Raw genomic sequence first — 13846 nt, forward strand, 5'->3', positions numbered from 1 at the left:
TTTCTTCCTTGGCCAAGGCGTAATAATGACTAGATTCAACGCCAGAACCTCGGTGAACAATGACTGCATGAAGATTATAATAGTGGTCTGTTGGATTGAAATTTCATCTATTTCGAACCTTCGTAAAAGTTTGGTTTTTCCGTCAGAGGTTGAGTCATGTTTGAAGATCATCAGTGTTATTATTAGATTGACTGGTGCCTCAGCTATACTTGTTTTCCTATAAGTCAGTTAGTATGGCGCATGTTTGACAATACAGTCGATCATCACCTGTTAAAAGTTCCATTTTCAGATGATTTAACAATAAGTTTTGCACGGAAACGCTAGTTGAAGTTTCAGAAAGTCACATACGTTTTTGCTACCTCTTGAACATTTACTAGCTGGATTTTTCCAGCAAAAGATTTAAAAGCACAAGACTGTACGGAATCATTCAATCCAGAGCAGCGGCGGCTCGTCAGAGGAGGCAAGGAAGACTTAGCCTCCCCATAAAATTTGAGGCTATTCATCGCAATAAATTAAAAGACATTGACAAATAATTATGATTATTTTTTTCTAAAAATGCTTGGGTATCATTACTTTACCATTAATTTTTAATATAAATACATAATATGCCCGAAAAAACACTATCGCTCACTACGTAGTACGTACCACACTGTATCCTGCATCAACAAAACGCACCGCCCATGAACGGATAAACCATCAACCCGAAATAATAAATGCCATACGTTGCAAGGGAGCCAAGCCTCCGACCGTTTTAAAAAACACAAGCTTCGCGAGGCTGATCCAACCAGCGACAGTCGTCTCGATTTGTACTTTTAGTTGCAGAAAGTATAGCGTTAGGGGAGGCTAGCCTCCAGTTGGTCTCCGTTAGTGTACGGCTGCGTTCGTTTTTTATTTAATTATTCGGACGGGATGCCGTGACGGACCGGGACTGAAAAATATTTCGGTAAATCGTTTTAGTGTTTCTTGATAATATTTGTTATTTGTGTATAAAACAGGCAGTATTGAATTACAGCAGTGCTTTTTGGTAATATTTTTAATGTGTTTTTAAAGTGGTTTCTTTCCATTCAAGGTGTTTTCAGGTTTTCACTTTTCGGTAAGTTTTTTTCCATTTAATATGGATAAGTTGGACGAAATTAAAAAATCTGACGATATAGTCGATTGGTTGCTGACAAATAAGTCTTTATCTCATGATAATAAATGTTACATTATTTAAACTCTGGGAAGGCCTCAAGCAAATTTGATTTCGATTAAAGCATCAGATAATCGACAAAATCGAGGATTTAATATTAGTTGGTACGATAAATGCGATTGTTCAACCGGTTCCATTAAACGAGAAAAACTTTTTTGTTGGCCCTGTGTTTTACTTTCCGTACAAACCGAATACCAAACGTGGTCTAAAATAGGATACTCCGATTTAAAAAAATTACCTCGTTCTACAGAAAGACATTTTAAATATAAGGAGCATATATTTTCGTTTTGTAAATTAAAATTGTTAAGCAAACAAAATATAGAAACAGCTTCAGATACAGCTCAAAAAGAGGCCATAATTTCTTTTAATAATCAGGTTACGGAAAATCGGTCTAATTTAAAAAGACATCGATATTACGATTTATTTGGGTTCCCAAGAATTAGCTTTTCGCGGACACGATGAAACCGAAGATTCGATTAATCGCGGCAATTACAAGGAACTTGGGCATCCAAAATGAGCTTATAGACAGTGTGACATATATTATTAAGGAAAATATTAGCAAGGAGATTGAAAGTGTTTCTTTTTTTGCATGGGAAATTGATGAAATTACCGATATTACCTGTACATCACAATTTTCAATCGTTTTTAGATATGTCAAAGATAATCATAATTAAGTACATGTGCTTATAAAATATTTGTAGCAATTTTTAACAAAACTGTTATATTAGAAGAGAAAAGTATTATTATTTATTGACTGAGAAGAGTTCATTTATTTTAAATAACTCAAAGACAACCCTTTTTCCTTGTTTTTTTTAATCGTCAGTTTTATACATATATTTTACGACAATACACAATGTTTATTTGCATTTATGCAAATATTACGTAACTTGCTTTAAATAGGTGCGCGGTATATAGTCTTTATGACTTTAGCCTCCCCTGTTCTCCAATGCACGAGCCGTCACTGATCCAGAGCGGTCAGGAGTATTGATTCTGCTATTTTTTTGCTCATGAAGAGTATTCAACAAGAACCACAAGAATTCGGAACAATCGTCTTGTGACATTTTTAATTTTTTCAAGTGTCAATTTTGACAGGTACTGTCCAACAGCTTGTGACCAGTGTTCATATTATTTTCGGTGTAATTCGAAGCACGAACCATCGCCAAAGTCCAATTTCATGTGAGTCAGTCTTTAAAAAAAATCCCACATGTTGCCGACTTCACTGGTGACACTGAATAAATATGTGGGACATCCTGTACCCAAAAATATTTCATAACGTGCCATGCGTGTTTACGTCGTCAACAAACAACAAAGACCGCCAAGTATGCAACCCAACAGACTCGGACTCAAACAAGTCTATTTTAAAATTGAACTTCCCGTTGCTCGGCTACAGCTTTTTCTGGCCAATTTAGCAATTGAAGGCACTTTTCATTAATTCAGTGTCACGGAAAGGGCAGATAGACGAAGATGGCCTGCCAAACGCAAGGCATCCAGCAGTTGCTGGTCGCTGAGAAAAGGGCCGCGGAAAAAGTGGCGGAAGCCCGAAAACGTAAGTGGCACATTTTTTTTGGCTTTGCGATAATTATAGAGCTTGAGTTGTATTTCTGGAACGGCCCGACCAGGTTTTTTAATATCTGTGGAATATTTTCCTTCTGCCAAAAAAGCGGGTCTAATCGGTTTTCCTTTGAGTTCAATTTTTGTTTCGTTGCAACCTTTCAAAAATGTTATTGTTTCATTTTTAACAATCATTAGTTGGCGGGAAAGTTGGGAATCAGTACTTTCTGATAGGTACTATTAGATTAATAAAATCGTTCATAACAATAATAGTATGTCTTGTGTTTATCTGATCTTGGTGATGTCCAGTTTCAATAATAATATTTTGTGACCCCTGTAATAAATGTCGGGTACTGAAATATTTATAAAAAATATGTAATTAAAGTATACATTTATAATTTTAATGTGACGTCAATAGTAAACTCCAGAATCTTAGTTATTGCAGTATATTAGTAAAGATCTCAAATAGTAAATATCAATATTAAATGGTTCAATGTTCAATTGACACACTGACTGACCGACCGACCCACTGACTGATTGACTCGCTTACTGACTGATTGACCGGCTCGCTGACTGTCTAACTCGCTCACTGACTGACTGACCCACTGACTGACTGATTCACCGACTGACTCTCTGAATGACTTGTTGAATCACTCATTGACTGACTCAGTGACTGTCTGATTGACGTACTAACTTACTCATTGACCGACCGACTCAGTAACCGTCTGATTGACTTACTGGCCGATTGATTCACTCACCCACTGATTGACCGACTCACCGATCACTGTATAACTGACTCGCTGATCTGCTCTCTGACTGATTGACTGACTCACGGACATACTCACTCACCGTTCAACTTAATGACTGATCTGCCTTACCGGTTGACATACTCACCGACTGACTAATCGACCGACTAACTCACTACTGACTGATTCACCGACTGACTAGCTGACTAACTCACTGACTAGCTGAATGCCTTATTGACTGACCTACTAACTGACCGTGTCATTAACTGACTCACTAGCTGAATGATTAACATGACTCACTTACTGACCCACCGACTAACTGACGGACTCATCAACTGATCTACTCACAAACTGACTCGCTCAGTGACTGATTAGCTAACTCACTGTCTGACTGAATTACTGTCTGATTCAATGACTGGCTGATTGACTGAACTGACTCACTCATTGATTTGCTGAATGACCTGAGTCATCGGCTGATTGACTTACTCACTCACTGACTGATTAACCCACTGACCAACTCCCTGACTCATTGGTTGACTGAATGACACAAAGACTGATTAACGGACTAGCTGAATGACCGACGTGACTCAGTAACCGCCTGATTGACTCAATGACCGACTGGCGAGCTGACAGACTGACTCACTGATTGATTGGCTGGTTTACTAACTCACTGACTGAGTCACCTACTTATTGACGACTCGCTCACTGACTGATTGACTCACTCACTGACTGACTCAGTGACTGTTTGCTTGACTTACTGACCGACACACTATGAATATTCTTTCAGACATTGACTAGAAAAATCACTATTTGGACAGAGAAAAAATATGAAAAGAGTTACACCAAAAATGTTGCCGAAACCTCGTATGTTAGAGTACCGTATAGGCGTTTTAAGAGTTTTTCTGCAATGTTTACATATCTCCGTTGAAAAAAACGATTTCAGCTCAGTTTTTTTAACACGACTTGGTGAGAATTTTTGTACGAGTGATTGTTTCCAACTCAATGTTACACGACTCTATTTGCTGTATAATTATGTCACATCATTTCTTTTAGTTTTTTAATAAAACGTATACGATATTTTAATGTATCAAATCTAGAAATATGCTGCGAAAACATAAAATTTTGTTCATGCCAGTTTATTTTCGTATCGTAAAACGCTGTTTTTATTACGCGCATATTATGATCCCATAAATGATGGAATTGGTATTTGAGTGGTCTAGAATTGGATTATCTGCTGTAACATCCTTTTTCACGGCCGTACTTGCGGAAAGGCTTCATAAACGATGCTCGGGTCATGACAAATTGTCCAATTGAGTTATAAGTGTTCATGAATATGAGTTGGCAGTTGCAAGCAATATATGCATGAGGAATTGTCTGTAGTTTGAAAGGTTATAGTAAGTATATTAAATGCCGTGTCAGTTTATATAAAATTTGATTTTATTATTCAATATAGTTGCCTTCGAGAGCGATATAACTATTATAGTAGTCGTACAATTGTTCGATACTTTTATTTTAGCACTATTTGTCTTTAGCCTCAAAATATGACTCAATTTCGACGACTACCTCTTCATCGACGCTAAATTTCTTTCCAGCGAGCACTCTCTTGAGGTCTCTGAACAGGAAAAAGTGGCTGGGGCCCAGATCCGGAGAATACGGTGGATGCGGAATCAATTCGAAGCCCAATTCATGCAATTTTGCCAACGTCTCCATTGCTTTGTGACAAAATGATGGCGATGACTTTTCCCACCTTGAACCGCAAGACAACTAGTTGAGTTCCTTGTCGATCTCATAGATGGCGTTTTTGTAAGGGGAGAAGTCTTCGCCTTCCTCGCATTATGGAGTATCGGTCAATTCCGCCATATAAAAATAAATGAATTTGAAAAAATATTTTTGGGGTACCAATGCCGCAATCAAATGAACTTCCAAAAACTTTCATGAAGGCATATATTATGTCAGACAGTTTCTTAAAACTTAAATGTCCTATTTTCGCTATGGTTCCTACCATGAATTATGTTTTTTTATTGACAGGGAAAGCAAAGAGGATAAAGCAGGCTAGAGAGGAAGCAGCAGCAGATATCGAACTGTACAGAAAAGAAAGAGATCGCCAGTTTAAAGAATACGAGGCCAAGTACATGGGCTCCAGGGAAGATGTGGCTGCTAAAATTGACAGAGACACAGAAGTGATCATGAAGGAAATGGATTTGAACGTTCAAAAAAATAAAGACCCGGTAAAGAAAATCATTCAATACAAATTAAAATACTAAGTTTGATCTTCAATGCGATATTCCACCTGCCTTTATTTATATAATAATATACAGTGTGTAACAACGAAAACTTAACAGAGCCGTTTTTGAATATAAAAAGTAAGATTTTTAGAAAAAGCTCGGACACGTCGATTTCTAATTAAAGGGGGACACCTTTCAGACTAATCATATTTTTTGTAGTACGCACCCCCTCGGAGGGGTGCGTCCGACGACCCTTATTCAGATAGGGAAAGTAGGTCGAGTGGCACCTTGTTTTAAAGGTCTTTCAAATACCTTTAGAACTCTGTTGAAAGAAAATTTTTGTGACGATTAGTTTTCGAGATAATTTGAAGTATCAGTTTTTTGTTAAATAAAATCCCTTTTTTGAAATCAATCAATCTAAATAAGGGTCGTCGGACGCACCCCTCCGAGGGGGTGCGTACTACGAAAAATCTGAATAGTTTGAAAGGTTTACCCCTCTAATTAGAAATCGACGTGTCCGAGCTTTTTTTAAAAATCTTACTTTTTATATTCAAAAACGGCTCTGTTAAGTTTTCGTTGTTACACACTGTATGTACCTCAGAGGTAAAGGACATCATGTCACAGGCTGTCTTTCTCTGAGAAGTGGAACTTGAAATTAAATAAGGATGAAACCCCAAAAAACGAGCATGTAAAACTACTAGGAATATATATTGATAGTGCACTTGGCTGGTAAACATGTTTAATGTCATTATTTTAACTATGGTAACCTTGGACTTGTCACAAATGTAATTTTGCAAAACAAATCTGTCTTATCTATCTATGATAAAACGGCGGTGACCTGTAAGTAGGTCTGTTAGATCTTCCTATTGAAGAGGCTCTTCTTTGGCAATTCACTACCAACTTAGGCTACTTGATTGCCCGAGAAAATTTTCATTGACTCATGTACGAGGTTGGATTCTGCCAATCTCTCCACACACAAAACAATAGCATAAATTTACATATGTCCTTACGTAGGTTGATATCTCTCTCCTGGGACTGCGACTGTAAAACATCTCTACCACAACCTGAAAGTATCAAGGACAGGGCCCCTCTAAGGCATTGGTGGTTGCCAAAAGAAGGCATCACGTCGGAGGTCTCTTCCAAATGTGTGATTTTCAGAGTCAGCCAGCAGTCTGTAACACTCCTCATAAGCATGCCCAGTGCAATTGCAACAGTTCTTTGCTCACCAAGCCCCTCTTTCCAGGAAGATATGAAAAGGAAGAAAGGACTAGAAGGATCTTCATTCCCGCTGACGACATCAGAGATAGCCAGGCAATCCTATCTCTGTAAACCAGAGAGCTAAGCCCTTCGACATGTCTTTAGAGACAGTCTGGCTCTGTCTAAAAAATTTTTCAGGCGAGTAGGTAGTCAAGGATATTGCCTAAATACTTCACCTTTGTTGTAAATGGAATAACCACACCATTGAGGGAAAGCGGAGTTATATTGTCTAGATTCCTCTGCCTGGTGAAGTAGACTATCACAGTTATGGTGGGGCATGTCCAGCATCACCTATATACACTTGCAGATCTTCTCTACTGTCAAGGACATTAACCAGACTATCCATCAGGAGCGATCATCGAAGGGGTGCCCTATCTTGAGGACAGCTCCTAGTGACCTTGAACCTAATGGCCAGATCTTGAAGACATGTAGTTCTTGTTCTGTCAGAGCAAATGCTCCTTCGATATCGAGAAATATGGCCACTGCAACCTCCTCATTGATGAGGAATCGGGTGATTTTCTCTACAAGCTTAAGTAATGATGAATCTATCGATTCACCAGTTTGATAAGCATACTGGTGGTTATTAAGGGAGATGATGCTTTCATCCTATACCCTAGGAATGATTTAGGGCTAACTGGTCATACCAATTTGGGTTGTGGGTCTTTACAGCTCACTTTGTGGTAGGTATATAACCACAACGAACTTTGTGCAACATAATGCCCTGCTAATAGGAAAACGTTTTTCCAGTCTGTTCTAAAGCAGAGTTGGAAATAACCATCGTCTCCAGATGAAGGGCTGAAATCATTAAATCTCCCATTCCAAGGGCGATATCCCACCGGTTCTATTTTGGACGTTCAGCAACCTCAAAGAGCGGAGCTCGATTGTTATCAAGAGTTAAACTTCCAGAGAATAGTTTCCTTTCTAGAGATCTGGACTTGTTTCTTTGATTCGCTTTCAGAGGTCGGCTCTCTAGATAGAATCTCTTACAATTGTGTCAGTTCATTCAAACTATTAACCTCGATTGTTCAGTGTGTAGTACCAGTGGAACTATTTACAGATTCAAGAAAACCATGAGCATCACACATGGTGGATTGATAGAGTAGATGCAGGTATGTCAGATAGAAAAGTGGTGACATCTGACACAACCCGTAATACACAACAAACTAAAAGTTGGTTGCCTAGATACAAAGAGCTAAACAAGTTTGTACTACAGTGAGATGTCACTTAGCTTATTTCAATGGGGAATGTTCCTCAATTTGGGTTATTACAGCAAATGCAACTTTGAACAAAATAAAGTTGAGTTTAATTCATGAGTTTTTTCAAATTCACTTCGGAAAGTATTCAAATTGATGTTTCAACTGTTGGGTTTAAATTTTTAAAGGGATTTGTTTCTAATTGTCATATTGGCGACAGCGGCTATATCAAGTTAAAATAATTTATACGTACCTAGATATTCTACTTTAAAAAAGGAAAATTATCTTTATAAATCAACAATTGAAGCAAAATATAAATTATAGTTCAATACCACCTCCACAAGCCACATAAACAACAGTTGTTTTGTTATTTATTTATATAGAGGAAGATAGGTTAGGTGCACAAAAGGTCAATGTCACAGAATGTCTCGGAACTCGGTAAACAGAGCAGCACGCCTCTGAAATATGTCATCTTTGTTTGTCTCATACAGGTAACAGATTCATTGTCCTTTATTAGCTATAACCGATGTTGCCAAATTGAGAAATAGAAACGAATCCCTTTAAATGTATTTCATTCCTCTTTTTTAAATATTTAATTAATTTTTTAAAGAAAAAGGTTGAAATGATAAGTTGAAAATGCATTGTTTTAGAGCTCTTTTATGAAAACTAGTTGATTTTCGTCAGGAGGAACATTCCGCGTTCTGACCATAGTGAAAATAATATACTTATTGCAGCACCAAAATATGGAATATAAACATACTGATTATCAACATTCACATTTCAACAACCTCATTGAATGCTTAAAAAACACAATATTTACCGGAAAAATGATGTCTTCAAATAGCCGAAAAAACTAATTTTTCAGATAACTAAAATTTTCGGGAGGCAAAACAATTTTTTCGAGCAATCAAATTAAAATTTTCGGGTAACTAAAAAAAAATTCAATTTTTATCGCAAAAAAAGTTTTTCAGGTTACCAAAAAATTCAATTTTCAGGTAAACAACATTCCAAGTGGCCGAATAGGAACTTTCCTGGTAAATAATATTTTTCGGAAAACCGAAAAAGAGGAATTTTTCAAATAACTGGAGAATACTTTTTTATATCTAATACTAGGTATCATTATTGAAATAAGAGAATTGAATTTTCCGAATAACGAAATTTTTTCGGGTAACCCATTTCAGGCAACCAATAACTGAACTTTTCAGTCAACCGAAAAAACCCGGATTTTTCAGGTAACCGCAAGGAATATTCCAGACAACTGAAAAAACATTGATTTTTCAAAAAAAAAACTGAAAAATTTAATTTCTCAGCCACCGACATTTTTTCGGGAAACAAAAAAGAAATTTTAAGGCGACCGAAAAATTTACAGGTATCCGAAAACATAAATTCTCAGGTAACAAAAACAAGTTTTCGGTTAACCAAAAATGAACTTTTCGAGTAACCGAAAAAAAAACTGTAACTATTACAGAAAGCTCCCTTCAATAGCTGTTGCAATAGCTTTCAGAACATAAAAGACGTTTCAATAGCTGTTGCAATAGCTTTCAGAACATAAAAGACGTTTCAATAGCTGTTGCAATAGCTTTCAGAACATAAAAGACGTTATAATTTTGGCTAAATGCGCCGTACGGAAGCAAAAGCCAAGAAAATCTAGAGAGAGAGACGTTATAATTTGAGTAGCAATTTTGTGGAGTTTTTATCTACTTGAGAATTTTTTAGGTGATTGAAAAATATCATTTGACTTTGTATAATTCAAGTCATACATCAAAATAACTTGATTGACCCGCGTGAAAACATCCACGGTTGTAAAGGGATATAAATGGTGGAACGAATAATGATATAAAATATTGCTATATTGTCTCAACCCTTGTGATAACATGTTTCTTACTGTTTCAGCTGATTATGGACCTGATCGACCTCGTCATAGACATAGAACCAAAGGTACACCGAAATTACTTCATCATGAGGTCCTACAATAAAATATAAAATTAATTTGGTAACAGATTCGTGTTGAGGTTAGAAATCATTGTTATGGTTATGCATTTCTCTATGTTTTGTTATTTGTTGAAGAATATATAATTAAATAAATATTCAAAATCTTCAACATCTTTCTATCAGCAGACACGTTTCATTATCTCCTGATGATGGTAACCTGGTTTTCGAAACGTGTTCTTGTTCAGGTGTGGAAAAGGTGTTTTCATTAGATTAATTTCACGCCAGAGATTTAAATCATATCTACCAAGCAAGAAAAGTACTAATCATTTAAATATATTTTTATTAAAACTTAGCCTAAATAACGTTCATCCATGCCGTAACTACATAAAAATTTTCTTCATCAGTAAATACATATGCTGGTCCACTTCGAAGCTGTGCAGATTATTGGCATCCCCTTGTAGCCTCATGAGAAGACCCCCGAAAGATACGTAGGCAGCTCTGAAACAAAAAACAATAATCAGATGTATGTTCATAGCAGAGAAATATGACTGCTAAAAATAACAGTTGGTTCTATTTCAGCACCTCGACAATGACTATCACTGAAAATTGTCAAGATTCTTGAAATAAGACGAAAATTTATACATACATAATGAATTGTGGCATGATGACATTTCAGAGGAATACTACAGAATTATGTAAGCTGAAAAATATACTAACTAAAGAAAAAATGAACAAATATTAAAAATCTTCAAATTTGTACAGCTAACATCAATTAAATGGGCAACTTCATCCCTCCCCCACCTCTTTCGCGAAGAACTGCACCCTCATTGCAGCAGCTCCTATGGACAACAACCATCGACAACTACCCCTTTGATTCTTGAACCCGCTTTGTGTATCTACTGAAGAGTTCGAAGGCTAACATACAGATGGCGATACTAATACTGAATCCATATGATTTTTAGTTAACTTTAACCTTCAAAAAACATCTGTGCAAATTTCATCAACAGAATGCTCGCTAGAAAGAAATTCGGTGCCGGAGAAGAGGTAATTGTCGGATCTGAGGCCTATTTTAAGGCAAAAGACAAATCTTACTATAACAATAGTAATGATCAAAGGCAACTATGTTGACATATATCAAAAACATTTTTTCCCTATGTTAACCTTCGAACTGTTGAGTGACAACTTATATGATTTCTCGGTTCTCTTGAAAGCCGAGAAGAACCATTTTAAATTTTGTGGCCGCACTCTTCATGCTTTCTAACAAAAAAAAAACCGGCGATTTTCAAAATTGCTTGTTTACTTCAGATATAAGGCAACCCGAAAGGCAAAATTATCGAAACTGAGGAGTCCGAAATATATGAAATAAGTTATGAGGGCTGCGATAAAAACCATGTTGGTCAAACCGAACGAGTTGTTGAAACTAGTTTCAAAGAACACGACTTCAGGAACAGAACAGTGTGGTTTTATTCAATTCAACTACTGATGTTGAATATATTAACCATGTTGGTCAAACCGATCGAGTTATTGAAACTAGTTTCAAAGAACACGACTTTAGGAACAGAACAGTGTGGTGTTATTCAATTCAACTACTGATGTAGAATATATTAGACTTCAATCTGAAGTAAATCAGTGGGATTTATTCTACGCCAGAGATTATATTTCTAAGTTTCTGTCACGAAAATGTTGTTTGTACCATTTATGTGGTAGTAAGCATCTATCTACCGTTCTTCTTATAAAAAACCAATTGCCAAACACGAAAATAAATTGAAAGGGTTATTTTAAGAGTGATTAATTTTTGGGAAAGAAAGTTTTTGGCTTTCTACTACTCCATCTGATACAAAAAAAAGGATGAGAGAATCTTCCTTTCTTTGGAAGATTCTCTCATCCATTTTTTTTGTATCAGATGGAGTAGTAGAAAGCCAAAAACTTTCTTTCACGAAAATGAACTGGCAACATTGGCCTTGAAGTACGGTCCGTGTTTCACAAACACAAAAAAAACCTCTATTGATAACACAACATTCATCAAGTGAGAAGTTCGCCGCGCAACTAAATTTCCAAAAAATTTCGATCAAGCAACTTCAATTACAGGTTATATTTTCCACACTAAAATTAACAAGGAGTTCTGAAACACTTTCTCGGTGTATGTCGTGTAGTTTCAACGATATCCACGAAGGAAGTATGGATAGTGGTCGTGGTTCAAATATCACAACCAGCTAACCACACTGCCACCGTGTACACCGTTACTTGCAGCGCTATCTAGGATAACTCCGCAGGTCTCGTCTCTGGGCGTCTTGCCGGCCGTAGTCTACCCAACTCTAGAAACAAGAAACCGGTCATAAGTACCGCCTCTTGATTGCACACAAAATTTGTACCGTTTAGAACCTTCGGTTGCATTCTATTACTTTTGCTAATGTGATAACTGTATAAGAACGGTGCTGGGCAAATCAGCGTGCCGATCTCCCACCGGCTATGACTCATTCTGTATACTCTAGTTCAGTAGATAGGAAAGTATAGGTTCTCCCAACAGATATTTGCACAGCGTGAGTTCGTGAAGGTTTGTCCAGGAGAGTTTAGAGTAGAAGATGAGCCCAAAAGTGATCAAGCTACAGTAATCCATAACAATGATTTGGGGCCCTGGTGCGTGGGATGGTGGAAGAACTGGGCGTCCGTTCCCATGCGGTTTTTGATGGTTTAAAACCCATTGGAAGGGTCAAAATGCTCGAAATGCGCCACACGATTTGAATGATCGACAGGAATTTTTACGTTTCAAAATTTGTTCTTCTTTGGTTCTGCGCAACCCTTTTTTGGATTGCATTGTCATGTATGCTGAAAAGTGGATCCTCTACAACAACAGGAGACATTTAGGTTAGTGGTTGGACACCGTTGAACTACCCAGGCACTTCCCAAAGGCGAAAACCCACCAAAAAAGCACCATGGTTACTGTATGGATTAGATTATTGGTTGTTCCGGTTTGGACGGTTTTGAACTGTTTGGAAACTGCGCAAGACATGATGCGTACAAACAAAAAATCTCAAAGTCAGAAATAGTCTCGGACACTTAGTTGAACCAGAAGGCATTTTGAAGAAATCACTGTGACTCCTTTCGTATATGTGAAGACATTGAGACGAGAAAATACTGTTGATCATGTCCATTTTGTTAAGTAACGTATCTTTGTAGTCAGTTCAAGAACGATTTGGGACGGTTTAAGATAGTTTAGGATCATTTCGCAGTCGAAACCAGAACAGAGGATTCATCAAGCTCACAATATTTGAAGTTGATATGTGGAGTACCACAGGGCTCTATTTTGGGACCCCTTTTGTTTGCTATCTACACATCTCAACTTGCAAAATGTTTAAAATTTTGTAATATACATTTGTATGCAGACGATACCCAGTTGTATTATATCTTCTCACCTGAAATGATAGATAATGCGTGTACTCAAATCAATAGTGACTTAAAATTATTTGTGAAAAATGCTTCTGATCACTGCTGAAATATAAATTGTAGTAAATCCAATGTTATTGTTTCCGGACCAAAAGACCCTAGAAATGATATTTGCAAATCTGTGAAAGTAGTAGTAAATGATCATGTACTTGGGGTTGTCCCAGAAGCCAATAGCCTGGGCATCATTTTAGATAAGGACTTGACATTCGAAAGCCAGGTTAATCAGTTTATTCGGCGTGCATATTATTCGCTCAAAATTATATATGGACACCGAAATTTCCTACCCATGAAGGTGAAGGCGAATTTGTG

The 13846-nt window shown here is 37.0% G+C and overlaps 2 protein-coding genes across 2 annotated transcripts in view; one reads left to right on the plus strand and one right to left on the minus strand.

The window, feature by feature from the left end:
- Nucleotides 1-2539: 2539 nt before the first annotated feature.
- LOC111502211 (V-type proton ATPase subunit G) lies at nt 2540-10262 on the plus strand. The gene is made up of 3 exons (XM_023156218.2): nt 2540-2735; nt 5515-5714; nt 10055-10262. The coding sequence occupies exons 1-3, from the start codon at nt 2654-2656 to the stop codon at nt 10142-10144; spliced, it is 372 nt and encodes a 123-aa protein (XP_023011986.2). The 5' UTR covers nt 2540-2653; the 3' UTR covers nt 10145-10262.
- Nucleotides 10263-10416: 154 nt separating this feature from the next.
- The window catches only part of Rpb8 (DNA-directed RNA polymerases I, II, and III subunit Rpb8), a 78602-nt gene continuing 75172 nt past the window's right edge, over nt 10417-13846 (minus strand). Inside the window, exon 4 of the mRNA XM_023156217.2 lies at nt 10417-10591. Coding sequence (XP_023011985.1) covers nt 10474-10591 — 118 coding nt within the window. The 3' untranslated portion in view covers nt 10417-10473. The remainder of the gene's footprint in view (nt 10592-13846) is intronic.

This window comes from Leptinotarsa decemlineata, unplaced genomic scaffold (assembly GCF_025532065.1).
Source record: "Leptinotarsa decemlineata unplaced genomic scaffold, Ldec_3_MD MMD2_tig00026282_RagTag_RagTag, whole genome shotgun sequence".
Lineage (NCBI taxonomy): Eukaryota > Metazoa > Arthropoda > Insecta > Coleoptera > Chrysomelidae > Leptinotarsa > Leptinotarsa decemlineata.